We start from the raw sequence: 27,304 nt of genomic DNA on the forward strand, positions 1-27,304 counted from the left end.
TTTATTTGATGATTTTATTGAAATTTAATTATTTATTAAATATATTAAGAATATATTCTCTTGATGATAATATTCTCTTCATTTGGTATAAATATATAATAGTCAATACTTGTATTATTTACTTATTTTCATTAAATTTAAATCATCTAATGTGATAATGGATATTGTTTGTAGGAAAAAGAAAAATAAATAACAAAAAGAATTAAACAATTAAACTATACTTCTATTACTGGTTTTATTACATTTTGTAATATTTCATTCACATCTGAATTAGTTCCACAGTGTTTTAATAGCTTATATACTTTTAGTGGTGCAAGAATTTCATCAATAAGACATTGATATAATTCCTTATACATGTTTTTCTTAATATAATCAATAACATCTTTTTGTTTACTATTTTCTCTTACAATATTTTTTAATTGTGGGAAACACTCTGTTAAAGCATCTCTTGCACTATCATATGTTTGAGATTGAACTTCTTTTTGACTACTATCATAACAAAGAATTACAATAGTAAGAAGGATATTACAAATAACTGAACTACTTATTCCAAACAATTGAAATTCACTTCGTACATTTAAAGTAAAGAATATAATAAATACTAACAAAAATACTACTCTTAAATTTCTCATTATTGCTCTATTAAATTGATCTATTGGTGTTAAAGAAATTATTCCTTCAATTACATCTTCTGCACTTTTCATTCTAACTTCAGTTTCATGTCCAAGTTCTTGAGTTTGTCTTAATAAATAACGTGAATAAGGTGTCCATTGTTTTTTTAATAATAAAGATGGTGATAATAATATACCAAAATACTTTAAACATAATACAATTAAGTTATATAATAATTTTATTAATACAATAGGTTGTATATACCATTTTTTATATTCATTTACTTTATTTTTAATTCTCTCTTTCCATTGATTTACATTTGGAATATGAAATTTATGATCTTCTTGAATAAGTGATTTATAAAAATCTATTTCTTTAGTAGGGAAATAAATATCTTTAATAATCTTATATAAACAATGACTTCCTTTTCTTAATTCATTTTCTCTTTGTTTAATTAACTTACTCATTAAATCATTATTTAATGTACATCTTTTAATAAATAAATTTTCTTCTGTTTGTTTTCTTTTCTTTGGTAATTCTTCTAATCCTTCTATTTTAACTTCTCCGTCTTCTTGTTTAATATCTTTTATTTCATTGACTGATTCACTACTTTCAGAATCATTTTCAATTTCAATATCTCCATCAAAATACCCTGATGTCATAATAATTGTACTTGTAGTAAATCCTTCTTGATCAAGTTCGTTCTCTGTATTCTGTGAATACCTTAACATTCTTTTAACTTTATTCCAATCTCCTCCAACAGATAAAACTTTTCTGTCATTAAAAAATTTATTTGCATTTAATAAATTTTCATCATTCATTATTTTATATAATTTATATCCATAATATACTAATGAAATAATCACAAATATTCCTAAAATACTTACTAATAAATTTCTTAATTTACTTGTTACAAAAAAATCAAAAAATGATGGTAATGTTCCATCTTTTGTTATTATTGGTTTTAATGGAAATCCAATAAACGTAGAATAATCTAAATAAATCAAGAAAATACCAAGAAATGCAATAACAGATACTTGAATAATTGGATAACATTTTAATATTAATAAATTATAATATCCTTGAACTCTCCATAATTTATAAAACCAAGGAAATGATGGCTCTGGACAATTAATTGATGCTATTTGATCTTCTTTATTATCAATAAAATTAAAATTTGGTTGGTTTAAAAGTTCTTCTGACATTGACTAAAAGATCTTAGATCCTTTATAACTAATATACAATTGAATTCTTATTAAAAATATGTTTTATTTCTTATTTTTTATTTTATTTAAAATAAAAAAAAAAGAATTATTCAATTTATTTTAAAATCATTCTCTTTTCTTTTGTTAATTTATTAAATCAAATAATTCTCTTCTTTCACCATACTCTGAATAAAATCTCTCAAATCCCCCTCTAAGAATTCTTATTTGAACATGACTTTCTTTGTATCTTTCATTCTTAAAACATTCATTTAATATCATTGCACATGTTGGTCCTCTTGTTTGTGACATCATACAATGAATAATAATCAAATCATAGTTTTTGTATATTGAAGCTAATGACATTGCAGTGTCTTTAAAATTAGGTGATGGAATATTGATTGCAGTATGTATTATTAAATCACCAACATCATTTCCACGTACATCAATAATAATAAACTTTTTCTTATTACTATTATTTGTAATTAATTCAACAACATCTTTACAATTAATGTAATCAAGGCGTGATGGAATTATTGACATATTACTCATTCTTTTTAAGTTCTTCTGAAAAATATATTATACAAAATAACAGTAAACAATAATATTAATTGAATTGATAAAAATATTGGATAGCTTTAGTATTAAAATTATCAAAAACTGAATCAAGAATTTCATAATCTTCTTCATTAACTAATTCTTGTATAAACACATTAAAAAATGATGATGAGTTAATCTCTAATAAATTCACTTTCCAATCAATTCCTTTTGTGATAACTTTAATTCTTCCTGTTGAACTAAGACGTTCTCCATTTTCATTTGCTCGATATATCATTCTAATTGTGAAATGATCATTAGTGAAATATGGATTCTTATCAAAAGAGAATGTTAATTCTTTTCCCATTTTGATTGTTAATGACTTCATATCAAATGATGGTATTAATGTTGTTATTTTGATATCATTGAGATATGATAATGCTACTAAATCTTCTTCTACTGTGTTGTAAGATAAGAATAAACTAACAGCACTCAATGCTCTAATCCAGAAAAATGGTACTCCTTTGTTATTGATTTGTGGTTTCTTTAAATCATTGTCATCACATTTTATTGGTTCATCTTCTTGAGTCTCTTTACTTTTCTGGACAGAAAATCCTGCAACAACATCTCTTCTCCTTTCATATAAAATTTTCATCATCTTTTCATATTCCATAGTTTTATAGATTTTTTTTACAGTTAATTCTGCTTGTACTGTTTTTAATGATTTATTAGCTTCTTGCAATAGTCTTCTGTTAGTAGATTCATCTTCAGTGAGTTGTGAGGATTGATAACTCATAGTGGTTATTAAGTTCCCAAACTATACAACAACTTCCTTTTCATCAATCAACCTTCTCATAAATCAAAATAAAATTATGTATAGTAAACTATAGTTTGAAGAAACTAGATTGGAAAAAAAGAAAAAGAAAGAGAAAACCCTAAAAACTAAAAAAACCAATTCTTAGGAGATGGCAACAGGAAAGAATAAGAAGTATAAGGCAGGAAATGTTAAGAAGGGAAGCAAGAGAAAGATTGCTGAACCATTCTCCAAGAAGGAATGGTACAATGTTAAAGTACCAAAGAATTACAAAAGAAGAACCGTTGGACAAATTGTTGTTAATAAGACAGCTGGTACTAGAATTGCTTCAGAACAACTTAAGGGAAGAGTTGTTGAAGTAAATCTTGCTGATCTTATGGAAAATGAAAAATTTGGAGCATACAATTACAAATTTAAATGTGAAGATGTTAATGGAAAAGATTGTCTTATGATCTTCCATGGACTTAAACTCACCACTGATAAATTAAGATCAATTGTTAAGAAGTGGTGTACTCTTATTGAAACATCAGTTGATGTCAAAACTACTGATGGCCACTTAATTAGAATCTTCTGCATTGGATTCACCAGCAGAAAATCCAATCAAATCAAGAAGACTTCATACGCTAAAAGTGCTCAAATTAAAAAGATTAGAAAGATTATGAATAATCTCATCACTAAAGAAGCTGCTTCACGTGAACTTACACAATTTGTTGATTATCTCAGAGAAAACAAACTTCCAAAAGAAATTGTTGCCAAATGCAGCAAAGTCTTCTCAATGGACAATGTCTACATTCGTAAGGTCAAGATTCTTAAGGCTGGTAAAATTGATTCACTTAAACTCCTTGACCAACACCAAGATAACAGTGCACCAGTTGAAGCTGCCCCAGTTGCTGAAGAAAAAGGAGAAGTTGTTGAAGCTTAATTGAAGAATGTCGGTTATTAAAAATTTCAGTTATACACAGAATATTTTCATTCTACTTTTTATGCTTTTAAATTATTTGAAAAAAACGTTTTAATATTGTATGAAATTAAATTTAAATGAAATTAATAAACTAAAATCTGAAAATGAAGAGCTTACAAATAATATTTCAATTGAAAAAGAAGGATTAAAACAAGTTAATGAAGAAGTAAATGCTATTAAAGAAGAACGAGATGAATTAGTTAAACAAATTAGAAACATAGAAGAGGAAAAAAGAAAAGTAGAAGAAGAATTAAATCTCAATGGAAGTGAGCTTAATGAACGAATAATACAAATAAGTAATGAAAAAGAAGAAGTTAGTCAAGAATGTAATGAGCTGAAAAATAGTTTAAAAGAACTACAAAACAAAATAGAAGAAATTGAACAAGAAAAAGAAGGTAATGAAATCAGTAAGAAAGAACAAATAGAAGAGTTACAAGAAGAAATTAATGAAAGAGATAATGACATTAAAAACCTGAAAGAAGAAATAGAAAGAATACAAAAAGAAGTTCAAGAAAAAGAAGAAGATAAGGAACAAATAAGTACTACAGAAGAAGTTGAAGAATTGAAGAATGAACTTATAGAAACACAACGATTACTAGAAGAAGAAAGAAAAGAAAAAGAATCTATTTCTAATGAATTTGAAGAAACAAAAGAACAAGTTCTTGTCGAATTACAAAGAGTTAATGACGAAATGAGTAAAATGAATGAAATTAAACAAGAAGATGAGAAAGAGAAAGAAGAATTAAAAGAAGATATTAACAGATTAAAGAGTCAAATAGAAAGAGAAAATGAACAATTAAAAGAAGTTAGTAAAATTAAATGGGAATTAAGTGAATTAAAAACTGAAAATGAGAGTATGAAACAGATGATTATGAATAAAAAAACATTATTAGATAATACAGATGATTTTATATTAATGAGTTTAGAATATTTATATTTTGATTCAGTTTGGGTAACATTAAAAATGGAATTATTAGATGAAGAAGATTTAGATGATTCAATTGGAGATCGACTAGGAATTAATACATTAAAATTATTTAAAATATGTTATAATTCAACAACTTTCAACAATTACAGAGATTGGTTACTACAATATATAAAAGGAGAAATTTCAATTTAATTGAATTTTTTTTTAATCATTCTAATTATTTAAATAAATAAAAGTAATAAAAATAAAATTAAATTGTTATAATTCTTCTTTTTTCTTTTCTTTACTTATTAAATCATTTTGGTTATTAATTTCTTGATTTTGTATATTTTCATTTTCATTTTCATTTTCAACAATTTCATTTGCTCTAATAACAGTAACTATTTGTTCAATATTTTTTCTTAATTGGATTACTTCTTTATCACTTAAAGTTAATTTAAATTGACAATGAATATTAATTTCATTAATAATTTCTATTGGATCAAAACTAGTGATTGGTTTCATAATGATATGAGTTTTATTAACATCTTTAGTAGTAAGTATAATAGTTGGATATGAAACAATTTGTTCTTCTGAAATAATGTCATCTTCTTCTATATCTATTACACCAAATTTGATTGGAGTATTTTCAAATGCTTGATATATTCCTTTCATTACAGAATTAATATATTCTTGACATTTAATAAAAGAAAATGGACAAATAACAATAGCAGCATCTTCTTTAATATATTCATCATAAATATCAGAAGTAATAATTGGTGGTTGATGTGAAAGAAGTTGTGGATTAGATGTTCTATGTTTCTTTGCTGGTTGAAGTTTTCCTGAAAAGAAATTTTCAATAAAATTTTCAACATTTTCTTTTGTAATTTCAATAGTTTCATTCATTGAATATATTTGTAAACCAAAACTAATTGAAATACATGGATATATTTGTTGACTATGTCCAGCTAATACCTTTGATTCTTGTGCTCTTTCAGTAACAAAAGGAAGTTTTAATTGATATTTTTTAGCTAATTCTTTCATAAGAGTTGATTTTGACATTTTAGTATCATAAATATAATGTAATATTGGTGTTTCAATTTGTTCTAAAAGATTTTGAATATTATTTAATGAAGAAAATGGTGGAATAAATCCTAATAATAATTTAAATTCTAATCTTGTTTGATTTCTTTCTAATTCAAATTCTAATGAATATTCATCATCTTCAGATGTAATTGAATTAATTACTATTGTTGGTTTTTTATATTTATCATTTATAATATATATAAATTGTTGTTTAAATCTTTTAACATCATTAGAAATATATTCTAACATAGAATGATAATCTTGTTCATCTTTTTTATTTGGGAAATATGAAGTAATAAGAACCATATTATCAGCTCTATAAGTTTTAATTTCTTCTTCATTTTTAACTTCAATATATGTTGGTTCTAACATATTTTTAATCCATTGTTTAATATTACCATATTCATACATTCCATATAATGATCGATATTGTTTACCATCTTTATATAATATTGAAGTTGGTAAAACTGTAATATTTTGTTTTTCACATAATTCAATATCTTTATCTTCACAAATAACTGAACCAAATGGAATATCCATAAACATAGATAATTGATTAAATTCACGAGTATAATCAATACAAAATGGACAATTCTTAGTAATTGTAAATTTAATAAAAATATATTGATTTTGTTTTAATGCTTCTTCAAAATTAGTATAATTAAGATTATATAAACCATTAGATATTTGTAAAATAAGAAGAAGTAAAATAATTGTCATAATATACTAACTGTTCTAAAATTTAAAATATTCTTAGTTCATTTTTTGTTTCAATTAAAAACCTTTTAATCTTATTTTTAATAATAATTCTTATTAAAAATAATAATAAATTAATATTTTATTGGACGTTGTTTAAAACATTCTTTAGGAATGTTTTCTATCCCTGAAAGTTGTAAACAATTACCAAAACAAAATCTCTCAAAAACTTGTACAGAAGAAGGAATAATAATAGAAGTTAATGATAAACAATTATAAAAACAACCATCTCCAATAGATGTCATTATTGTTGGTAAAGAAAGATGTTTTAATGAAGTACATTTTTCTAAACAACTTCTACTTAAAAAACGGAGAGAATTAGGTAGGGTTAGTGTTGTTAATGAACAACATTTTTCTAAACAACTTCTTCCTAATGAAGATAAAGAAGATGGAAGATGGAGAGATTTTAAAGAAGAACATCCACGTAAACAATCAATACCAAGCCAAACCAAATTATCAGGAAACGATAATGAAGTTAAAGAAATACAATTAAAAAAACAACCATTTCCTATTGAAATTAATGAAGCTGGGATTGAAAGTGTTGAAATTGAAGAACATTCTCTAAAACAATTTGTTCCTAATGATGTTATTGAAGAAGGAAGATCTATAGAGGTTAAATTAAAACAACGACAAAAACAATCACTACCTATAGATTTACAACATGAAGGAATTATTATATTGAATTGATTAATACTTACAAAGTCTTCTTGAGTAAATTGAATATTTAAACATTGAACTCCTTGATTTATCAATTGTTTTGAAATAAATAAAGGAATATTAGCATAACATATATCTCCACTAAAAGTAAATTGAGCATTTGGATGAATTCCTTTAAAGGCATGATCACCTATTTCAATAAGTGATGATGGAAGATTAATTTTTTGAAGTAAAGAACAATTATTAAAAGCATACATACCTAATTTATATATTGGTGAAGAAAGAGTAATTGAAGATAATTGAGTATATCCAACAAAACATCGTTCATGAATACTTTTAATAATATTTGGAACAATAAAATTAATAATTTGTTGAGAAGTTTGAATTAAATTGATATCATGATGTTTTAATATAATATGATGAAATGATATATTATTTTTCCACATTAATTTAAATTGAGAATAAGTGATTGGATAGTCAATAATTATTGTATTAATATTATTGATTAATTTGTCATTAGGAGAAAATAATCTTAAAGAATTAATATTTGAAAAAAGATTTAAATCAGAAATAGAAACAATATTTTCTTTTCTTGAAGTAATATTGAGATAAAATCTCTTTGAAACAAAACAGAGATTAATTAAACATTGGAGATTATTAATTTGATTAATAATGTAATGGATATTATTTAAACTTAACATAATAATTTATGGTATAATTTAAGTTGGTATTTTTCATAGAAAAGTTTTTTTTTTTTTAAAGAAAGAAATAAATTTTATAAAATAAAAAATGATAAAATAATAATAGAAAAAGAAATTGATAATATTTAACATTTTTAAAAAAGATAAAATATAATAATAAAAAGCTAAATTAGCATTATACATAACCATTTAATGTGCTTGATTTTCAGCTCTTAATTTTCTTGCTAATAAAATAATTTGATTTTCCCATCCTTCATGTTCAAATCTATCAATCATAAATTGTTTATATTGTTGTTCTGTAGGATTAGGTGGTAATTGTGGAATTTTTGGTTCAGGAGGTCCTTGCTTTTTAGCAATTTCTACCCATTTGGCTTCTTCTGCTTTTTCTTTTCTTCTACGTTCTTCAACTGCAGGGTCAACTTTTCTTGGTTGAGGTCGTTGTTGTACTGGTGCTGGTTCAGGGGCAGATGATCCACATCCCATTTCTCTTAATCTTTTGATTCAGTTTTTTAAGATGATTTTTTATTTATTAAATTTATAAAAGAAATTTATTTTTACTGTTTTCTTTTTTTTTAATTATTTCAAAAATAACAAATTAAAAAATATATATTAAAATAACAAAATAATTGAAATATTCCTTATATCATGAAATTTAATCGTTTCTAAGCTATATATAAAAAAAGATATGTGTATAATTGAAATATGACTTTAACACCACATTATTCTAAAATAAAGTGGGATGCATCATACCTAGTTAATTTACCGAAGTTATGACTCAATCACTAACCATTTACACCCTTTTCAAGGCAATTGGTTCTACATTAATCATAATGATTAAAATCGAACCGGCATAGTAGATCTTAAGACTTCGGAATAATAAAGAAAAGATAAATAGATGGGTTTAAATAGTATGGGTTTAGGAAAAATATTATTAAAGATAAATTTTTAATAATAAATTATAATAATTTTAAGTCTTAATTTTCTAGAGAATAACACTAATAAATAAAATATAAATACTATGGAAAGTGATGAACAACTTAAAAAGGAAATTGAAGAACTCAAACAATTAAATTATCGAGTTGATGAATATTTAATGAAAGTTTCTGAATTTATTGATAATAACATTTTAGATTTTCCGTTTGATGTTTTAGTTTAAGTTTGTTTAACATGTTTTTATGATTTAGCAATGAAATAGTTAAATTGAGAAAGAGTATTTATGAACCTATTCTTGAAGAAGAAGAAGATGATGATGGTGAAGAAGATGATGAAATAAAAATGGAAACAGAATGATTGAATAATTAATAAGAATATATTAAGGCAATCTATGTTTTACGAAATAATATATAATTTTATAGAAAAGAATAATAAATAAATTTTTTTTTTCAATAATAAATTACCATTTTAAACTAAAGAACAATGACAAGTTAAAATAAAAAAAAAACAAAAGAAACAAGATGATTTTTTATTTATTAATTTTTTTATGATTTAAAACTTTTTAATTTTAATTTCTATTTCATGGCTAATCAAAGTCTTCTTGACAATCAACTTCATATAATAGGTGAGACTAAATTTAAAGAATTTAGTGTGATTAATAACTTTTGGAATAAACAACATGAATTTATTAAAGAATGGAATGAAGTATATAGTACTATGAATACAATATTAAGAAAAGAAACAGATTTAATAGAAGCAACATTCTATAATAATTCTGTTGGATTTGTTCCAGAAGATGGAGAAGTTATTATTAGTGCATTGAGTTATATTAATAATTCTACTCAAATGTTTGCTTCACATGTTTCAGAATTATTTAGTAGTGTATTAGATTCATTAGATATGAAATTCCAAGAAATAGAAAATGAATTTAAATCTGCAGGGTATTCACAAAAATGTTTGTTTTATTATAAAATATATCTTCTATTATCTATAAAATGAAATGAATTAAATATTTATATATATTAGCAAAACAAGGAGATATAGTAAATGAAAAAATTATTACATTATATCATAGTTTATCAACAACAACATCATTGACAATAACAAAAATGTTTACAGATATGTTAGATGATTATTATAAATATTTTAGAATGGGAATTACTTTTATTGAAGAAAGTGATAAGTTTAAACAAATGAAAGAAACTATTAATAAGAAAATAACTGATGAAAAACTTAAATTTCAACCTCAAACAGTCACTTATGCTAATGTTCCTATTTCTGCTATTCTTAAAGATGAACATAGAACTACAAGAGATCTTCCAAGAGTTATAGAAAATATTCATATGTGTTTAATGAAAAATGGATTAAATACTAAAGGAATTTTTCGTGAATCAACTGCTACTACAAATGTTATTCAAGAAATTTATATGAGAATGTCTGTAACAAATTTTTTAGAATTACCTCCTGATGTTACTGCTGCAGTTTATAAAAAGTTTTTAAGAGAATTACCAAATCATATTTTCAATTTATCACAAACAATGGAATTAGCTGAACGTATGAATACAATCCAAAATACTGAAGAGAATATTATTCAATTAATGAAAAATGCAGTTAATCAATTACCTGAAGAATTAAAAACATTATTCATTCATTTACTTCGATTATGTAATAAAATTGCTCAAAATGAACAAATAAATTCAATGGGATCTAAGAATCTTTCTGTATGTTTAACACCTTCTGTATTTTCTATTTCAGAAGGTGAAAATGGACAATATGTACTTCCTTCATTATTAAATCTATTAACAAATTATATTAATCATTTCAATAAACTCTTTCCTAGATTTGCTGATCCAATCAATCAACAACAGAAAGTATCTCGTATTTCTATGGTTAGTGAAAGACCTTCACAAAGATTAAGTGCTTCTACAGAAACAAATAAACCATTTCTTCAACATACTAATAGTAATTCAAATAAAATTCATCAAGAAATTCCCTCTCAACATTCTTCTTCATCTGTTTCAATAAAAAAACCAATTATACAACACCCAAAAGTAGAGGTAGAACAACCTAAAACATCTAGTCCTGTTATTATACAAAGAAAAGCATTATCAACAAGTTTACCAACAACAACACAAAAGAAAACAACATTAACAAGACAAACAATTAATCCTAGAATAATAAAAAAACAAACTAGTGAAACAAAAGATGATGGAAATGAATTACAAGAAATACTTTCTAAAAGAAGAAAAGCTATGGATTATTGAGAAGATGGTGTGTGTAAATGAATACTTAAAAATAAATAAAAAAAAAACAATATAGATTATGGTTTAATATTTTATTGAACAAGAAGAAATTCCATTATCTTTTTGACATAATTGACTTGCTAATAAAGTACATGGAAAACAACGATTTAATGATGAATTTGATGTTACATTACAATAAGAACATTTTGGATCTATACAATGAGAAATATCTAATTCTTTAGCACAATTATGTAAAATAACTTTTGGATATTTAATTACAATATATCCACTACATATTGCATCAATATTAATTTCTATTGTACTTTGATTATTATAATCAATAGATTTAACAATTCCACTAATCCTTGGTAAATTTCCTATTTTATCATAATTTAATGAAATTCCATCTGGTAATTCTGGTTCATATCTAAATTTTGAATTAAAACAATTCCATGATACAGGAAGTAATGGTAAATCAATGTAAGTATTTTCAGTTATAACAAGGTCATAAGTTGGGAGTGGTTTATTCATTTCTAAATTTTCATTAAATGGTTGATAAACTATTGATAATACTAATAATGCAATTCCTACTGCTTGAACTAAAACTAATGGAATTAGTAAAAATTGAATTGGAACACAACTTGGAGCATTATTACTGATAAACATAGTAAATGATAATGTTAAAAATGCTGCAAGACTATATAATCCAACAAAAATAAATACGTATTGTCCAATAACCATATTACTTATTGCACAATCAATAAATAACGAAAATAAAATAAACCAAACAACATATTGATGAATTTTCCAACCAATAAGTGATGGAATAAATGATTTTCCTTCTTTTAAAAAGATTTTAATATCTTTCCAATTTAATGCTACAACAAACCATAAAATAATAGTTAATGATCCAAAGAATGCAATAAGGAAATAAAATGATCTAAAGATAATTGGAATAACTATTATAAAAAATGTTGAAAAAAGACATGCAAAAAGAATAAATGGTGGTGGACCTAATAATGTCCTAATTTTGTACCATATTGGATTTTCTTTTTTCTTTTTATTAATTTCTTTTATTTGTGTTTGTTTTTCTAACTTTTTATTTTGATTATCATTTTCTGTTTTTAATTTATATAAATGGTCCATTGCTTTATCAACTCGTTCTTGAAGTTCTAATATTTCATTATTTTGATTTTTATATTCTTCTACATTTTGATTTAATTCTTTAAGAGATTCAACTAATATTGGTAAAATACCTTGTGTATCAATATATAATCCTTTTTCATCTTCACGAACAAGATCTGGTATGACTTGTTTTAATTCTTGTGCAATAAATCCATATTTTCGTTCTTCAGTTCCTTTATATTTAAAAGTAACTCCTCTTAATTGCATAATAAGATCTAATGAATTGTTAAGATTAGCAATATCAGTCTTTGTTCTTTGATCTGATCTTGTTAAAAATCCATTCTCAGCAAATATTTCCCCAATTACATGAAGTTGTTTTAATGCTTGACTCATTTGAATAATTTCAATAAAGTTTTGTTCATTAATATCTTCTTCTTTATCTTTTTCTTTAATTGGAATTTCTTGACATTTTATTGGATAAGATTCATTCATAATAATACTAACATCATTATTTTGATTAAAGAAACCATTTGGCATTTGTTCTTCAATAACTGATAATTCAGATTTATTTGATATTTTCATTTCAAACTCAAATGGATATGGAACTTCAACTAATTTTGACATATATTTGTCACACATAATTTTTATTGTTTCTTTATTTTTAATATCCTTGTAACATGATGCTAATTCATTTCTTCTTTCTGATTGTTTATACCTTAAATGTGTATCCCATATATGTGAATAACAATTATATCTTGTTTTGGCTGGTTCATTACATCCTGGATATGTACATTTCCAATTTTTAAGTCTTCCACCTTGTGCTCGTGGAATATTAGTTGTCTGAACTTGTTTTCTATGAAAACTACTTGACATTCACCCCCTTAATCCTTTTTTTTTTGTTTTTTAGTTTTTCTTTTCTTTATTCTGTATTTGTTTCTAATAATTCGTTATATATAACATTTAAATAAATTGATTTTTAAAATTTCTGCCTTTTATGAATGAAAATAAACCAATTTTCTTTTCACTAAGAATTCATTCAACCTTACAGTATCTATGACAGATAACCAATCCATTGAAATGGACAGTGAAACAAGTATTAGTGACTACATCGACCAACAAAAGATGTACAAAAAACTGCCAAAGAATTTAACAAATCCAAACTCGAAGGAACTAAAGTCAAACCTACAGAATGGTCAAGAAGTCGGACATATTGTAACATTAAGTGAACCCCCTGATATCTTTCAAGAATATTTAGATAATTTACAAGTGACATATGAAAATTTTGAAAATTATGAAAAGACTGAAACGAAAGAAATTATGAAAGAAATTCATGCTACAAATAAAAAGAAAGCATGTATGATTATCTTTCTCATTCTCGGTATTTGTTTTCCTCCGTTTTTAATCTGTAGCTTAGTTTATATGAGAAAGTATAGAAAATCTCAAAAACTATCATCAATTTATCACATTACACTATTTATTGTATTTGTAGATATTATGCTTTTATTGATGGTTGTAATAGCTGCACTTTTTTATGCTATAAAATCGCTTTAGTATTACTTAATAAACATAACAAAAGTAAATTGATAAGGTTTGTGTCAGTTTTCATTCAATTAAATATGTTCTTCAAACTACCACGTTTTGTTATTCAAAATTAATTTCCATCATCATCATCATCAACTTCAGCAGCTTGTGGAATAACATCTGCCTCATCTTTCTTGTGCCTAATTCTATAGATAGTCTTACCAATAATTTCTCCAACTGAAATCAAAAGGAACAACGCACAAATACCTAACATAATATATCCAACAACATATTCAGCAGTGTGGTTTTTGTCCTCTGAACTATCAGAAAAATTTAAACTTGAAGAGCTAGTGAGATCTGGTGTGGGCATGATTGATTATAAGAAGAATTGTTTAGATCAATTTTTATGCTTCTTTTTATTCTTCTTTCCTTCTATTTTTTTATTTTTTGAAGATAATTATTTTTGTGTTATTTGAACTTAGAATTCTTGATTTGGTAGAACTTTTTAAAGGTTCTTTGTTTGCAATCACAAGATAAAACACAATTTTTACTCATCCCAAAATTTAAAACAAAAAATGAATCAAGAGTAGAAGTTTTTAAAACCTTTTTTATTATATTGAAACTAAAAAACTGATAATGAGTAAGTCTCGTAGATCTACCACATTTATTCCTAATCCTAGAGACCCAGACCAACCTATTCCAGAGAGTCAACTAAGTTTTGAGGAAAACATTCCGGAGTGTTCTTCTTCAAATGGTGGGTCTACTTATTTAAGTAGACAAATAACACCAAGAATTGAAAAAGAAAATACAGAAATACAGATTATTGGTACGTGTCCATATTATGTAGAAACTCAAGGAGCACATGACGTGTTTGTTGCTGGTAATAGAATTTTTTATCTTTGTGATGACCATGTTTATTATTCATCACCAGACAACCCCAACCCATCTCCAACTTTTGGAATAAGTAGAAGTTCAAATTATATTTGTCAAGGTCCAGATTCATTTTATTTTATTCATAAAGGTAAAATTGGGAAAGGTAAAGATAAGAAATATTCTAATGTAGAAGGAGTTGTTGCTCCACAAGAAATAACTGGAAATGATAAAGAGGTTTTTATTCTTGATAGATTTGGTGAGTGTTATCATTTAACAAAAGGACAAAAGAAAAGATTTGGTTATTCTGAAAAGATTGTGCGTATTTTAGCTCACAACGAATTAAAAGGAACATTATTAGAAAATGGAAGAATAGATTCTAACCCAAAATTTGCATCAAAATCATTATTTATTGATATAGCAGGAACCAAACAACTATGGGGACTAAAGTCAAATGGAGAGATAGAAAATAGTGATGGTGTGGTTGTTCCACATAAAATGTTAAGAATATATTCTGGATTTTATGATATTTATGGTGAAGATGAAGAGTTTAAAGTTTGTGTGTTAAAGAAAGATGGAGAAGGAGAAAAAATTAAGTACTATTGGGATATTCTTGGGTCTTGTGAAGGAAGAAATATGACTGCAGGTAATGGATTTATCTTGTTAGGAAGACAACCTGAATCAAGTAAATTTGGTTCAGTAATCATTAAAACAAGAAGGTTTGTCAATCAAATTGAAGCATTAAATGAGTATTATTATAATCCTATTACAGCTACAGAAACTCTTGGAGAGAAGTCTAAGTCAAGTCGTAGATCAATAAAACGAACCGGATCTTGTGCAGACCTTCAACCATCATTAAGTCTTTCATTAGAACCTATTATTAAAGAACTAAAAAATTTAATTCCTAAATTAAATTCACTTAACGCAGTTCTTACAAGACATTATTCTTGTTTTTATAGATCTGATACTTATGGAGAAAAACTTTATAGATTTTTTGATGACACAGCCCTAAATTTCATTGCACTTGCACAACACTTTGCTGCATTTCATGAGAAAGCACCACAATGGTATACTTCATTAATAAATCCATGGAAACAATATGAAGAAAAAATCCCATTAGAAATAAATAAAAAAGTATTTGAACGTAGAAGCGATATTCTTTCTGTAGTTTTTTCACCACTCAGATATGTTTCTGAAGTTACTGCTCTTTTGAAAAATATAAAAGTAGGATTAAATAAAGCTACGGAAGAATACATGTGGAATAAGAAATTAACTGAATATTTAGAAAATCTGTTAGATAGAATGAATGAGGAAACAAAGATAGGTGAACCATTAACATGGTCCTCATGGTTTTCAAATGAAAAAGGTAGAATTGTAATGAATTCTGGGACTATTGAAGAATTTACAAATTTACTTCAAACAGAAATACCGTTTGATCCAGAAATGCGAGACGTATTTGTTAACACCATCACATTATTTGAACCTATTGATAGTGTTATACAAAAATTAATTCCTAGAAAACCAAATGATTCTATATCGAAACAAGCAACAAAAAATATTTTAATTACTCTCCAAAAATGGTTGATGGAAGATCCATTTCAATTTACTAGAGTTGAAGGTACCCTTAGTCGTCTTCAATCTTTCTTAAAGATTGGAAAAAAAGATGCTAATGAGTCATTGAAAAAAGAAGTAACAATTATGTTAGAAAATGCTCGTAAAATAAAAAATTCACCAATTTATGAACCAGTAACACAAATGTTTACATTCTCATCAAGAGACTTTTGTAAAGGATTTAATGACCATATTTATTTCAGTGATATGATGACTTATGTTCATACTGTTCTTTTTTCAAGAATTACTGAAGCAGAGATTGTTCAATTCTTTACTAAAAAACCTACTACAACTCCAAATATTAAATTTATGACAACATCTTTCAATTGGCTTTCAGAAACACTTTCTTCAATGATCAAAGATTGTTCAATGAGTTTTCAATCTGCTTTCTTCAATTTTATTATGAAAACAGCTGAACGTTTTTATGAGCAAAGAAATTTCTTTGGGTTATGTGCTATTATATTTGCTCTTCATAAAATCCAAGACTTCGATTATCTAAAAAGTAATCTTTCTAAAGAAACACAAGCTTCTATTGAAAAATTTGATGTTCTTTGTTCTTTTAATGATAATTATAAAGCTCTAAGAACAGAAATTTCTAAATCTCAAACTCCATTAATTCCATTTATTGGTATTTTAACAAAGGACCTTCTTGTCGGTGATGAGATGTATGCTTCCTTTATTGCTAAGTCAGGTCATTTTAATTTCAACAAATTACGGGCTATCCATCATATTGCACAACAATATCTTCACTATCAAAATCAAAACCCATCTATTCCAACAAATGTTCCTGCTGAACTCTTTGATAAGATCAAACTGATTCATGGTATTAATAATTGAAATTTTTCATTTGAGAAAAAGAAGTTAATTATATTATCTCTATTCCTCCAAAGAATCATACCAAAGACTTAAAAACGTTATATAACACAAATGTTGTTGATATAATTGAAAGAATAGAACAAATGACAAAGACAATCACAACAGTAGTTGTTGTGGAATACCAAGAATAAAATCTATTCTTTAACGCTTCTATACCATTCCTTGCAACTGAAATTCTACGAGAGGCTAAGACAAATGCACAAGGAAAAACATAACTGAGAATAAACGCAACTATACCTGTTAAACTTGCTATTGTTTTAACACTCCCAACAAGACAAGCTAAAACAAATGGTGGAAAGACAGCACAAGATACAATTGCATATTTTCTCCATTTACCTCCATACGATTTAGGAAGAGTAGAAGAAATGTTTGTTGCAAGAGTATAACAAACAAGAGGATATTCATTGAGGATATTGACAATTGGAAATATAAGAATAGCATATCGAATAATATAACCAATGACAGTTGGATTTCCAATACCAAATCCACCATTTCTACCAGTATAATATTCATAATTAATTGTTACTGGATTTGTTGAGGATGCAGTAAATACTGAAGCACATAAAGCACCAACCAAAATATAAATTATCCCTGAAATCAAAGATCCAATAATTGTAACTAAACCAACTTGTTTTTTATTTCCAACTGGTTGTAATGCATCAGGTAAACATGACTGAAGACTAAATGCAACAGAAATATGAGTAAATAAGATACCAAAATTACCCCATTTCCATTCATTTGTCCATGCTGTATCAATTTTATGATTACCAAGTTGTACTGGACCATAGAACAATTGTATTGTTATAGTAATTAATAAAATACTAAACATAATTATTCTGTAAAGTGCCATAAATAATTGAAGGAATCCTTGTTGAGCTAAATTAACATAAGCTAAAGGAACAGTAAGAATCATAAACACTATAACACAAATATAATATGATAAATTACATTGTGAATTCCATGTTTGAGTATCACACATTTGTGGTTGATTTTTAAATAACCAATACATTGTCATTAATGTATTACTTCCAGTAGCAACATATCCCCAAAGATAACAATAATTAACAATAATGATTAAAACACTTGTTAATATTTTTCCTTGTTTAGAATGCCACATTCCTGATATTAAAGTAAAATCATAAATTTCTTGATCTAATTCATCACTATTTGTTTTTCTTTTACATGTTCTTGTCATTGCTTCAATAGTATACATAGATGTAATTAATGTTAATAATAACATTATACTTGTCAGTATCATTGATAATGGTAATCCTCCTGAATAAAATGAAAATGGTAATCCAAATACACCTACACCAATACTATAATTAATGACTATTCCAATACTAGCAATAAATGAATATCCTTTTTGTATTTTTTCCATTGATGGATAAGAAATAATAGATAATAAAGTAGATAAAATATAAAAACTATTTTTTAGTTCTTTTCAAAATAAAAACAAAAAAGAAATAAATAAATATAAACACTCTATGTATGTAAAGTATTCTTTTTTTATACCATTTCAAGACATTGTTCAAATAATTTCTTTCTATCTTCTTCAATTTGTTCATTTGTCATTTGTTTGTATAATTTTGTTGTAGCAATAATATAATTTGTAGGTAAATGATCAGCAATCATAGTATTTGATACTTTAATTTCTCCAAATACATTATTTGCTACTAATTGAAGAGAAAACATATTTTCTGGTTCTCTTAGTATTTGGTATACTTCTCCACCTGGAAGAAGAGGTTGTGGAGAAGTTACAAGATCAATAGAATCATCAATTGGTTTCCCATATTCTTCAACAAGTTGTCTTGCTGCTTCACTTGTTTTCATTCCTTGTGATAATTTAGTAATGTATTTAACATAATCAAAACTAACTTGTTCAAGTACTTTATTCATTCGTTTAATAAGACGTTTGCATGAACTTAGAGATAATGATGGAACAACATCATAATCAAAAACAATTGATGTAATTAATTTATTTACTTCTGGCATCATTGCTATATTTTCACTTAATGTTGCAGCAGGTGCAAATCCATAACAATGAATATTCCATTCAGGTTTTTGTTCATTTAAAAGTAGAGTAATTAATGTAGCAATTCCTCCTCCAAGAGAATGTCCTGTAATAATTAAATCTAAATTTGGATATTCATTTCTTGCTTTTTCTAATGAAGGAAATACATGTTTTAATGTTTCTTGAGCTGTTTTATACATTCCAGTATGTACAATACCTTCTTCTTCTTTATATGTAAAAGGAGATCCATATAATATCATATCACTAACAATATCATTAATAGAAAATGTTCCTCTTATACAAAAAATCAATGAATGTAATGATGGATCAAGAGCAAGATAATACGATACAACAAATAATGGTGGAGATGTGACTAAACTCAATAACATATTTGGATAAATTCCTGCTCTACTACAAATTGCTGCAATTTCTATTTCTTTTGGATTATATCCTTTAACTTCTTCATTATATTCTTTTTCATTAACTAAAGTATATGTTGAATCATGTTTACTTCCATATGCTGCTGTTACATGTCGAGAAAGTTTAGTAATAAGATAATAGAAATCTTTATTTTTAATTATTGGTACATCATGAATATCTGGCTTTGGAAGTCCTTCTAATAGAAGAAGTCCACAAAGAGAGCTAATAGCATCAATACCAAATTCTTTATTTAATAGTTCTAATACTTCTCCATAAGCAGATGCATATACCCCAATACTTTGAGAAAGAGACTCTTTGATGGAATCTGTTATTTTTTGAAAGAGTCCTTGTTTATTTGGTTGTGTTGGTTTGTTCATTAAAAATAAGTAGGTCTGTGTAATCTAAATATCCTTCATTACTCATCTAAACTTGTCTTTTTTGTTTATTTATTTTTGTCTTTGATTAAAACATTGTTTTGTGTTTCGATTTTTTTGTTGTATAATCAAAATGACGTGTATTCAAAAAATTTGATAATTGTCAAATGTTATTAATAAATTAATAAGTTCTTTTCAACAATTGAAAATAAAGTTGTTTTTCATTTCATCATATTATTACATATTGAATAGTGATATAAAATGAACTGTTCAAAATAAGACGTCTAAACTCAGAAAAAAGTTACAACAACATTCACAACATTTTAATATAGTTCAAGATGAAATAGAACAAAATATAATTGAAGTAACATTTAAGACTGACACACAACTCTCATAATAATATGTCTGTTTCTTGTTAAAAACCAGGACATGCAGTATAGAGATCACTATTTATGATAGGACATTAATTTCCAAAAAGAGATTGGTTTAATTTTCAAAGAAGTTACACTGAAATAGACACAAACAATTCTTTTACATTCTTAATCAAATCTTTATTTCATTTTCAGTCTAAACAATGTAAGAAATAATCAAGCCAATTGAATTGGTTGGAATTACTTTATATTGAAATTAAGAAATAAAAAGTAAAAACAAGAATATTATGAGAATGAAATAAAGATAAGAATAATTATTAATCCAAATGATAATTATCCAAATAGTGATGTGACATATTTAATAATGAGTCAATTTTCTTATTAACGCTATAAAATAATTAAATCATTCATTTGTTTTGAATGTTTAATGTTCATTCAATGATTAAATCATCATTGTCATTGATATTTGTGATATTATTTCATTTTTGTTATTAAATTATGTTATTATTTGATGACATGATACCACGTTATTCCACGTTGATATGAATAACAAAATATGAATAACAACCAACACAACAATAAGTCATCACATCATCCTCATTAAGTATTTAAAGGAACTTGAACAAATAACAAGCATTTAGAAATAAAACATGGACCCAAACAAATGGACAGATGCAACTGTTCAAATGTTCAAAGAATCACAAGAAATAGCATTTGAAAGAAAAAATGCATACATTATGCCAATTCATATGATGGAAGCAATTGTTGAAGAAGAATCAAATATTGTTATCCGAATAGTTGAAATGATGGGAGGTGATGTTAATAAATTAAAGAAAGAAATAAAAGAAACAATGAATAAAATTCCAGTTCAAAATCCACCACCAGTTGATATTGGACTTCATCCAACAACACAACAAGTATTAAGAAGAGCAATAGAGAAACAAAAAAGAATGGGAGACTCATATCTTGCAATAGATGTAATTGTAATGTCATTAATGGAAGAGAAAGAAATTAGTACAATAGTAGGAAATAGTGGAATTAATGTGAAAGAATTTAACAAAAAAATAACAGAAATGAGAAAAGGACAAAGTGTAGAAACAAAAGAAGCAGAAAGTCAGTATGAAGCATTAAAGAAATATGGAAATGATTTAACAGCACAAGCAGAAAGCGGAAAGATGGATCCAATTATTGGAAGAGATGAAGAAATTAAACGAGTTATTCGTATTTTATCAAGAAGAACAAAAAATAATCCAGTATTAATAGGAGAACCAGGAGTAGGTAAAACAGCAGTAGTTGAAGGACTTGCACAACGAATAGTTAAAGGAGATGTTCCAAGTAATTTACAATGTCGAGTTATTGGATTAGATATGGGAGCATTAATAGCAGGAGCACAATATAGAGGACAATTTGAAGAAAGATTAAAAGCAGTAATAAAAGAAGTTAAAGAAAGTAAAATACCTATTATATTATTTATAGATGAAATTCATACAGTATTAGGAGCAGGAGCAACAGGAGAAGGAGCAATGGATGCAGCTAATATTTTAAAACCAATGTTATCAAGAGGAGAATTACGATGTATTGGAGCAACAACATTAGAAGAATATAGAAAATATGTAGAAAAAGATCCAGCATTTGAAAGACGATTCCAACAAGTTTATGTAAAAGAACCAAGTGAAGAAGATACATTATATATTCTTCGAGGAATACGAGAGAAATATGAAAATCATTATGGATTAACAATTACCGATTCAGCATTAGTTTCAGCAGCAACATTAAGTAAAAGATATATTAATGGAAGATTTCTTCCAGATAAAGCAATTGATTTAGTTGATGAAGCATGTGCTACATTATTTACACAAAAGAATTCACAACCAGAAGAAATAGATAAATTAGAAAGAAGAGAAACACAATTAAATGTAGAGAAAATAGCATTAGAAAGAGACATTAAAGAAAGTGATGAAGACCATAATAAAATGATTAAAGAAAGACTACAAGAAATTGAAAAGGAATTAAGTGAAAATAAAGAGAAATTAACAAAATTACGAATTAATTATGAAAAAGAAAAAGGAGGAAGTGAAGAAATGAAAGAACTTGCAACGAAAATAGAAGCTATGAAACATAAAGCAGAAAGTACTAAAGATTTAGAAGTAGCAGCTGATTTAAAATATTATGCAATACCAGAAGCAGAAAAAAGAATGAAAGAATTAAAGGAACAAAATAAAGAAACAACAATGATATCATTACAAGTTACACCAACACAAATAGAAGAAGTAGTTAGTAGATGGACAGGAATTCCTGTTACTAAAATGAATCAAACAGAGAAAACAAGACTGATGAATTTAGAAGAAGAACTACATAAACGAGTAATAGGACAAAATGAAGCAGTAACAGCAGTCAGTGATGCAATTATTCGAAGTAGAGGAGGATTAGGAAATGAAAAACGACCAACAGGTAGTTTTATGTTTTTAGGACCAAGTGGAGTAGGAAAAACAGAATTAGCAAAAGCATTAGCAGTTGAATTATTTGATGATGAACAAAATATAGTTAGAATAGATATGAGTGAATATATGGAAAGTCATAGTGTATCAAGATTAATAGGAGCACCACCAGGATATGTAGGATATGAAGAAGGAGGACAATTGACAGAGGCAATTCGTAGAAAACCATATAGTGTAATATTATTTGATGAAATTGAAAAAGCACATCCACAAGTATTTAATGTATTATTACAATTATTAGATGAAGGAAGATTAACAGATGGAAGAGGAAGAACAGTTGATTTTAAGAATACTATTGTTATTATGACATCAAATTTAGGAAGTGAAATAATAATGAAAGGAGTAGAAACAGAAGGACAAGTTAGTAGAAAAGTTAAAGAAACAGTAATGGAAATAGTAAAGAAAACATTTAAACCAGAGTTTCTTAATAGATTAGATGATATTATAGTATTCTCACCACTTTCAGAGAAAGAATTAAAAGAAATAGTTAAATTACAAATGGGAGAAGTGATTAAAATGATTAAAAAGAGATATCCATTAAGTGAAGTAGAAATGACAGAAGCAGCAATAGAAGGAATCATTAAATCAGGATATTCAATAGCATATGGAGCAAGACCAATGCGACGATATATAGAAAAGACAGTAGTAACTTCAATAACAAAATCAATAATAAGTGGAATAATGAAAGAGAAGAATAAAATTCAAATAGATTATGAAAATGATAAAATTCAAGTCAAAATAACAGATAAATAAATGATAATAATAATTGAATATTTGATAAACAAATAAATTATTTGAAAGATAAATTAAAGAATAATATAAAACTAATTTTTTTTAAATAAATATTTTTTTATTTTTAATAATAAATTATTTTTTTAAATATTGATGTAATATTTTTATATATTAACATTCTAACATTAATATTTGAATTAAATATTATTTTTCTTATTTTTTTCTTGTCCATTCTTTTACTTTCTTCTATTTATTATTTTACTGTATATTCTTTTCAATTCTTTTACTTTCTCAATTTACGCTAATACTTCTGTTTATCATTTCTATTTATCCTTCTTTTATTTTATTCAATTATTTTCTTATTTCTTTTGTTTTTCATCATTTATCATTATCCCCTGATATTATTTCTTTATTTTATACCTAATTTTATTCTTTTAATGTTAAACATTTTTTATTTTATCTAATCATTATCTTTCTTTATTTTATTTCTAACTATTTTATTTCTTTTTATAATTTCTTCTTTTTTTTTCAATTATAAATATATCTTCTATAATTTTATTTGGACTATCAGTTATTCTTCTTTAACTTTTCCATTTTGTTAGTATATTCTAATACCTTTCATGATTCTTTCTTTAATTTTATTCTTTATTTTAAACTTTTTCTTATTAATATTTTTTTTTTAAATATAATTTATATCTTTCTTCTTCTTCTTCTTCCTATCTCTTTATTTTTCTGTTTTATCATTTACTCTTGTTATTTCTTATTTATTTCTCTATTATTTTATTTTTTTTCTTTTATTGAAGATCCTTTTATCAATGCAGAATATACAACAAATTTTGTTGCCATGGCTATTGAGTAATACCATATAGTCTTGTAAAGAAAATCAAACAAGACACAGGTATTCAAGTTCAAAGAAAAGAAAGGACTTCAATAGCAATAAAATGCATAATAATTATGATAAAAGAAATAACAAGAGAAAAGGGTTTAGAAAAAGAAGAACACAAAGAAAAACAAATAAAAAACAAGGCAAGTATAATGGTAATAAACATTATACAAACAAGAAACCTAAATGGTTGACAACAAAAGAAATTCAAAAGAAAATTAAAAGAATAACAAGAAAATGGGAAAAAGGAGAATACGAAGAATTACTTAAAAAGTATGAAGGTAAAGAAAAGAAATGGTATAATATTCTCTAAGAAGTATATTCAATAAGGAAGAAGAAAACACTAGAGAAAATCAAAGAAGAATTCAAAGATAAAACAAAAGATTGGACAAGTGAAGATATTAAAACAATCGAAGAAGAAATCAAACACAAAAACCCAATCAAAGAAATGAACGATAGATGTAAAGCTGCAAGAATAATAAATGAAAAAGAAAATAAAGAGAAAACACAAGATAAAGAAGAGAAAATGGAAGAAGAAGGCAACAAAGAAGAAATCAACACACTTCAAAATAAAATCAAAGAATTAGAAGAAACTATTAAAGAACTTCAAACAAAAAAGATGGAAGAAGAACGAACCATTTCAAATGAAATAATTCAAAAAACACGAGAAACAGTCAGGAAAGAGTTTGAAGAAGAAATAGAAAAGATTCAAACACAAATGAACAATATTCAGAATACATGTAATGAAATAAGAAAAGAAAACTCTAAATTAAAGGAGGAAAATAAGACATTACAAGGAAAAATAAATGAAGCAAATGGTAGAAGGGTCATAGAAGTAGGAGGTAAGGATGAAATCATCCGAACACTCCGAGCTAGCTATGAGAGGCTGAAGAAAGAGAAGGACGAAGTCCTTAAGGGTGCTGAGCTGGAGAAGAAGAGGGCTGATGAGCTGGAGAAGAGTGCTGAGCTGCTAGAGAAGAACATAAGAGATAAAGAAAATCAAATCTCTGTATATCAAAAAAGTGCGATTCAAAACTATGAGATTGCAGAAATAACAAAAGAAGAACTAGACCATACACAAAGAGAAAATGAAGAACAAAAACAATTAATATCAAACCAACAAGAAAGTATCGAAAATTTTTTATCCCAGAAGGAACTGAAGAAGAAGAAAACAATGACCCTAGTGATAAACACACAACCAATACTGAGAACATCATCATCTGGGACAATACAAATGAACCAAACTACCCCTATGAAAAAGACAATTCTGGAAATAGAAGAAGAAGAGAGCAAAACACTGAGTATCAAAAAACAAGAAATGATAATCAGTCAAGAAGAGAAGAAAACACAACAAATCAAACAAATATAATTTTAATTGATGTGTTGTATTGTTTTGCAATTAATTGGTTAAATAAGAAATTAAATAAGAAATTAAGATGGGAACAAATAGAAAGCATAATAAAAGTAATAAATAATAATGTAAATAATGATAAAGAATACATTAATAATATTAAAAAGTCACATAAAATAAAAGAAACAACTAAAAGATATATTAAAATGAAAGTGAACTCCATCATAGAAGGGAAAGTAGAGTGTAATCCAATAATAAAAAATATTATCATAAAAAATAACTCTACTGATATTGATAATGAATATATTAACTCTATCATCACTCAAGTTAAAGGAATGAAAATAGATAAATGTGTAAATATTAATTACTACTGGAAAAGGAAAGAAGCAGATAAATTAATTAGAGAAATTAATAATAAATGGGTATGGTCAGGAAGCAGAATAGAAAATCTGCAAGAAGATATGAAAAGGATTTCAATGTGCATGCATTACTATCTCCAAAATAAATTTATAGGAGATAAATTTGATGAAGTAAAAGAAATCCTAAGGAAAATAAATAGACTAGAAGATCTAGTCAAGGGAAGGAAATGGTACAGAATAAAATGCATCATGAGATTAAAGGAACAAGATGCAGATGAAATTAAAATGAAAGCACAAGAAAGAATAAAGTACCTAAAATATATGATGACGATGATTAAAGAAAGAATTAAATTTAATAAGAATGAAAGGGTCAGAATCAATACAAATAAAATTATGTTTGATTCTAATAACAAAATTAAAATAAAGAAGAAACACAAAATGAAATATACCCAAATAACGATATTACTTTAGAATATTGGAAATTGTTATATGAAACACAGGTGATATTAAATAAGGAACATTGGAAAATAAAACAAATCACATCATGGAATGAAAGATACAGGAATTATGATAGTGTCATCATCACAATGGATGATTTAAATCTAAGCCTGATGAAAATAAGTAATTGGAAAGCACCAGGCATTGACACTATATATGGGTATTATTGGAAGAGAATGTCATCATCAAGAGAGTCCATTCTTAATATCTTCAATGATTGGTTAAACTTCAATGAAAACATCCTTCTAGACATGGTAAGTGGAAGAACTATACTAATCCACAAATGAGGTGATAGGAACGATGTCACTAATTATCGTCCTATCAGTTGTACAAATGTAATAATGAAAGTATTTACCTCCATATTGAAAGAGAATATTCACAATAGAATTAAC

At 25.8% G+C, this 27,304-nt stretch overlaps 14 protein-coding genes across 14 annotated transcripts, besides 33 other annotated features; 6 read left to right on the forward strand and 8 right to left on the reverse strand.

The window, feature by feature from the left end:
* Positions 1–7: 7 nt before the first annotated feature.
* Positions 8–160: a repeat region.
* Positions 161–215: 55 nt separating this feature from the next.
* EDI_344620 (uncharacterized protein) lies at positions 216–1,817 on the reverse strand (the record flags this gene model as incomplete). The annotated part of the gene is made up of 1 exon (XM_001736434.1): positions 216–1,817. The coding sequence occupies one exon, from the start codon at positions 1,815–1,817 to the stop codon at positions 216–218; it is 1,602 nt and encodes a 533-aa protein (XP_001736486.1).
* Positions 838–859: a sequence feature (AT_rich).
* Positions 1,392–1,452: a sequence feature (AT_rich).
* Positions 1,667–1,692: a sequence feature (AT_rich).
* Positions 1,818–1,864: 47 nt separating the features above from the next.
* Positions 1,865–1,944: a sequence feature (AT_rich).
* A 17-nt stretch (positions 1,945–1,961) lies between these two features.
* On the reverse strand, positions 1,962–2,366 carry EDI_344630 (uncharacterized protein; the record flags this gene model as incomplete). The annotated part of the gene is made up of 1 exon (XM_001736435.1): positions 1,962–2,366. The coding sequence occupies one exon, from the start codon at positions 2,364–2,366 to the stop codon at positions 1,962–1,964; it is 405 nt and encodes a 134-aa protein (XP_001736487.1).
* Positions 2,367–2,421: 55 nt separating this feature from the next.
* EDI_344640 (uncharacterized protein) lies at positions 2,422–3,147 on the reverse strand (the record flags this gene model as incomplete). The annotated part of the gene is made up of 1 exon (XM_001736436.1): positions 2,422–3,147. The coding sequence occupies one exon, from the start codon at positions 3,145–3,147 to the stop codon at positions 2,422–2,424; it is 726 nt and encodes a 241-aa protein (XP_001736488.1).
* Positions 3,148–3,316: 169 nt separating this feature from the next.
* On the forward strand, positions 3,317–4,087 carry EDI_344650 (40S ribosomal protein S3A, putative; the record flags this gene model as incomplete). Its single annotated transcript, XM_001736437.1, has 1 exon — positions 3,317–4,087. The coding sequence occupies one exon, from the start codon at positions 3,317–3,319 to the stop codon at positions 4,085–4,087; it is 771 nt and encodes a 256-aa protein (XP_001736489.1).
* Positions 4,088–4,152: 65 nt separating this feature from the next.
* Positions 4,153–4,217: a sequence feature (AT_rich).
* On the forward strand, positions 4,188–5,246 carry EDI_344660 (Tropomyosin isoforms c/e, putative; the record flags this gene model as incomplete). The annotated part of the gene is made up of 1 exon (XM_001736438.1): positions 4,188–5,246. One exon carries the CDS (start codon positions 4,188–4,190, stop codon positions 5,244–5,246), a length of 1,059 nt encoding a protein of 352 aa, XP_001736490.1.
* Positions 4,498–4,665: a microsatellite.
* Positions 4,603–4,748: a microsatellite.
* Positions 5,144–5,181: a sequence feature (AT_rich).
* Positions 5,240–5,309: a sequence feature (AT_rich).
* Positions 5,310–5,406: a microsatellite.
* EDI_344670 (uncharacterized protein) lies at positions 5,313–6,839 on the reverse strand (the record flags this gene model as incomplete). Its single annotated transcript, XM_001736439.1, has 1 exon — positions 5,313–6,839. The coding sequence occupies one exon, from the start codon at positions 6,837–6,839 to the stop codon at positions 5,313–5,315; it is 1,527 nt and encodes a 508-aa protein (XP_001736491.1).
* Positions 6,291–6,325: a sequence feature (AT_rich).
* Positions 6,725–6,745: a sequence feature (AT_rich).
* Positions 6,840–6,902: 63 nt separating the features above from the next.
* Positions 6,903–6,962: a sequence feature (AT_rich).
* On the reverse strand, positions 6,950–7,978 carry EDI_344680 (uncharacterized protein; the record flags this gene model as incomplete). Its single annotated transcript, XM_001736440.1, has 1 exon — positions 6,950–7,978. The coding sequence occupies one exon, from the start codon at positions 7,976–7,978 to the stop codon at positions 6,950–6,952; it is 1,029 nt and encodes a 342-aa protein (XP_001736492.1).
* Positions 7,979–8,309: 331 nt separating this feature from the next.
* Positions 8,310–8,403: a microsatellite.
* A 347-nt stretch (positions 8,404–8,750) lies between these two features.
* Positions 8,751–8,869: a sequence feature (AT_rich).
* A 285-nt stretch (positions 8,870–9,154) lies between these two features.
* Positions 9,155–9,204: a sequence feature (AT_rich).
* A 259-nt stretch (positions 9,205–9,463) lies between these two features.
* Positions 9,464–9,520: a microsatellite.
* Positions 9,521–9,567: 47 nt separating this feature from the next.
* Positions 9,568–9,741: a sequence feature (AT_rich).
* Positions 9,742–9,748: 7 nt separating this feature from the next.
* Positions 9,749–11,430, forward strand: EDI_344690 (uncharacterized protein; the record flags this gene model as incomplete). Its single annotated transcript, XM_001736441.1, has 3 exons — positions 9,749–10,121; positions 10,193–11,128; positions 11,153–11,430. 3 exons carry the CDS (start codon positions 9,749–9,751, stop codon positions 11,428–11,430), a joined length of 1,587 nt encoding a protein of 528 aa, XP_001736493.1.
* Positions 10,127–10,191: a sequence feature (AT_rich).
* Positions 11,431–11,455: 25 nt separating the features above from the next.
* Positions 11,456–11,506: a sequence feature (AT_rich).
* EDI_344700 (uncharacterized protein) lies at positions 11,494–13,407 on the reverse strand (the record flags this gene model as incomplete). The annotated part of the gene is made up of 1 exon (XM_001736442.1): positions 11,494–13,407. One exon carries the CDS (start codon positions 13,405–13,407, stop codon positions 11,494–11,496), a length of 1,914 nt encoding a protein of 637 aa, XP_001736494.1.
* Positions 12,454–12,540: a microsatellite.
* Positions 13,408–13,422: 15 nt separating the features above from the next.
* Positions 13,423–13,472: a microsatellite.
* Positions 13,473–13,481: 9 nt separating this feature from the next.
* Positions 13,482–13,519: a sequence feature (AT_rich).
* A 68-nt stretch (positions 13,520–13,587) lies between these two features.
* EDI_344710 (uncharacterized protein) lies at positions 13,588–14,085 on the forward strand (the record flags this gene model as incomplete). Its single annotated transcript, XM_001736443.1, has 1 exon — positions 13,588–14,085. The coding sequence occupies one exon, from the start codon at positions 13,588–13,590 to the stop codon at positions 14,083–14,085; it is 498 nt and encodes a 165-aa protein (XP_001736495.1).
* Positions 14,086–14,455: 370 nt separating this feature from the next.
* Positions 14,456–14,503: a microsatellite.
* A 188-nt stretch (positions 14,504–14,691) lies between these two features.
* On the forward strand, positions 14,692–17,373 carry EDI_344720 (guanine nucleotide exchange factor, putative; the record flags this gene model as incomplete). Its single annotated transcript, XM_001736444.1, has 1 exon — positions 14,692–17,373. The coding sequence occupies one exon, from the start codon at positions 14,692–14,694 to the stop codon at positions 17,371–17,373; it is 2,682 nt and encodes an 893-aa protein (XP_001736496.1).
* A 55-nt stretch (positions 17,374–17,428) lies between these two features.
* Positions 17,429–18,793, reverse strand: EDI_344730 (uncharacterized protein; the record flags this gene model as incomplete). The annotated part of the gene is made up of 1 exon (XM_001736445.1): positions 17,429–18,793. One exon carries the CDS (start codon positions 18,791–18,793, stop codon positions 17,429–17,431), a length of 1,365 nt encoding a protein of 454 aa, XP_001736497.1.
* A 32-nt stretch (positions 18,794–18,825) lies between these two features.
* Positions 18,826–18,893: a sequence feature (AT_rich).
* A 28-nt stretch (positions 18,894–18,921) lies between these two features.
* EDI_344740 (lipase containing protein, putative) lies at positions 18,922–20,223 on the reverse strand (the record flags this gene model as incomplete). Its single annotated transcript, XM_001736446.1, has 1 exon — positions 18,922–20,223. One exon carries the CDS (start codon positions 20,221–20,223, stop codon positions 18,922–18,924), a length of 1,302 nt encoding a protein of 433 aa, XP_001736498.1.
* A 619-nt stretch (positions 20,224–20,842) lies between these two features.
* Positions 20,843–20,905: a microsatellite.
* A 336-nt stretch (positions 20,906–21,241) lies between these two features.
* Positions 21,242–23,842, forward strand: EDI_344750 (heat shock protein, putative; the record flags this gene model as incomplete). Its single annotated transcript, XM_001736447.1, has 1 exon — positions 21,242–23,842. One exon carries the CDS (start codon positions 21,242–21,244, stop codon positions 23,840–23,842), a length of 2,601 nt encoding a protein of 866 aa, XP_001736499.1.
* Positions 23,743–23,912: a microsatellite.
* A 2-nt stretch (positions 23,913–23,914) lies between these two features.
* Positions 23,915–24,029: a sequence feature (AT_rich).
* Positions 24,030–24,196: a microsatellite.
* Positions 24,158–24,350: a microsatellite.
* A 95-nt stretch (positions 24,351–24,445) lies between these two features.
* Positions 24,446–24,620: a microsatellite.
* Positions 24,621–24,622: 2 nt separating this feature from the next.
* Positions 24,623–27,304: a repeat region.

Source organism: Entamoeba dispar, genomic scaffold, assembly GCF_000209125.1.
Source record: "Entamoeba dispar SAW760 scf_1105229459855 genomic scaffold, whole genome shotgun sequence".
Lineage (NCBI taxonomy): Eukaryota > Evosea > Mastigamoebida > Endamoebidae > Entamoeba > Entamoeba dispar.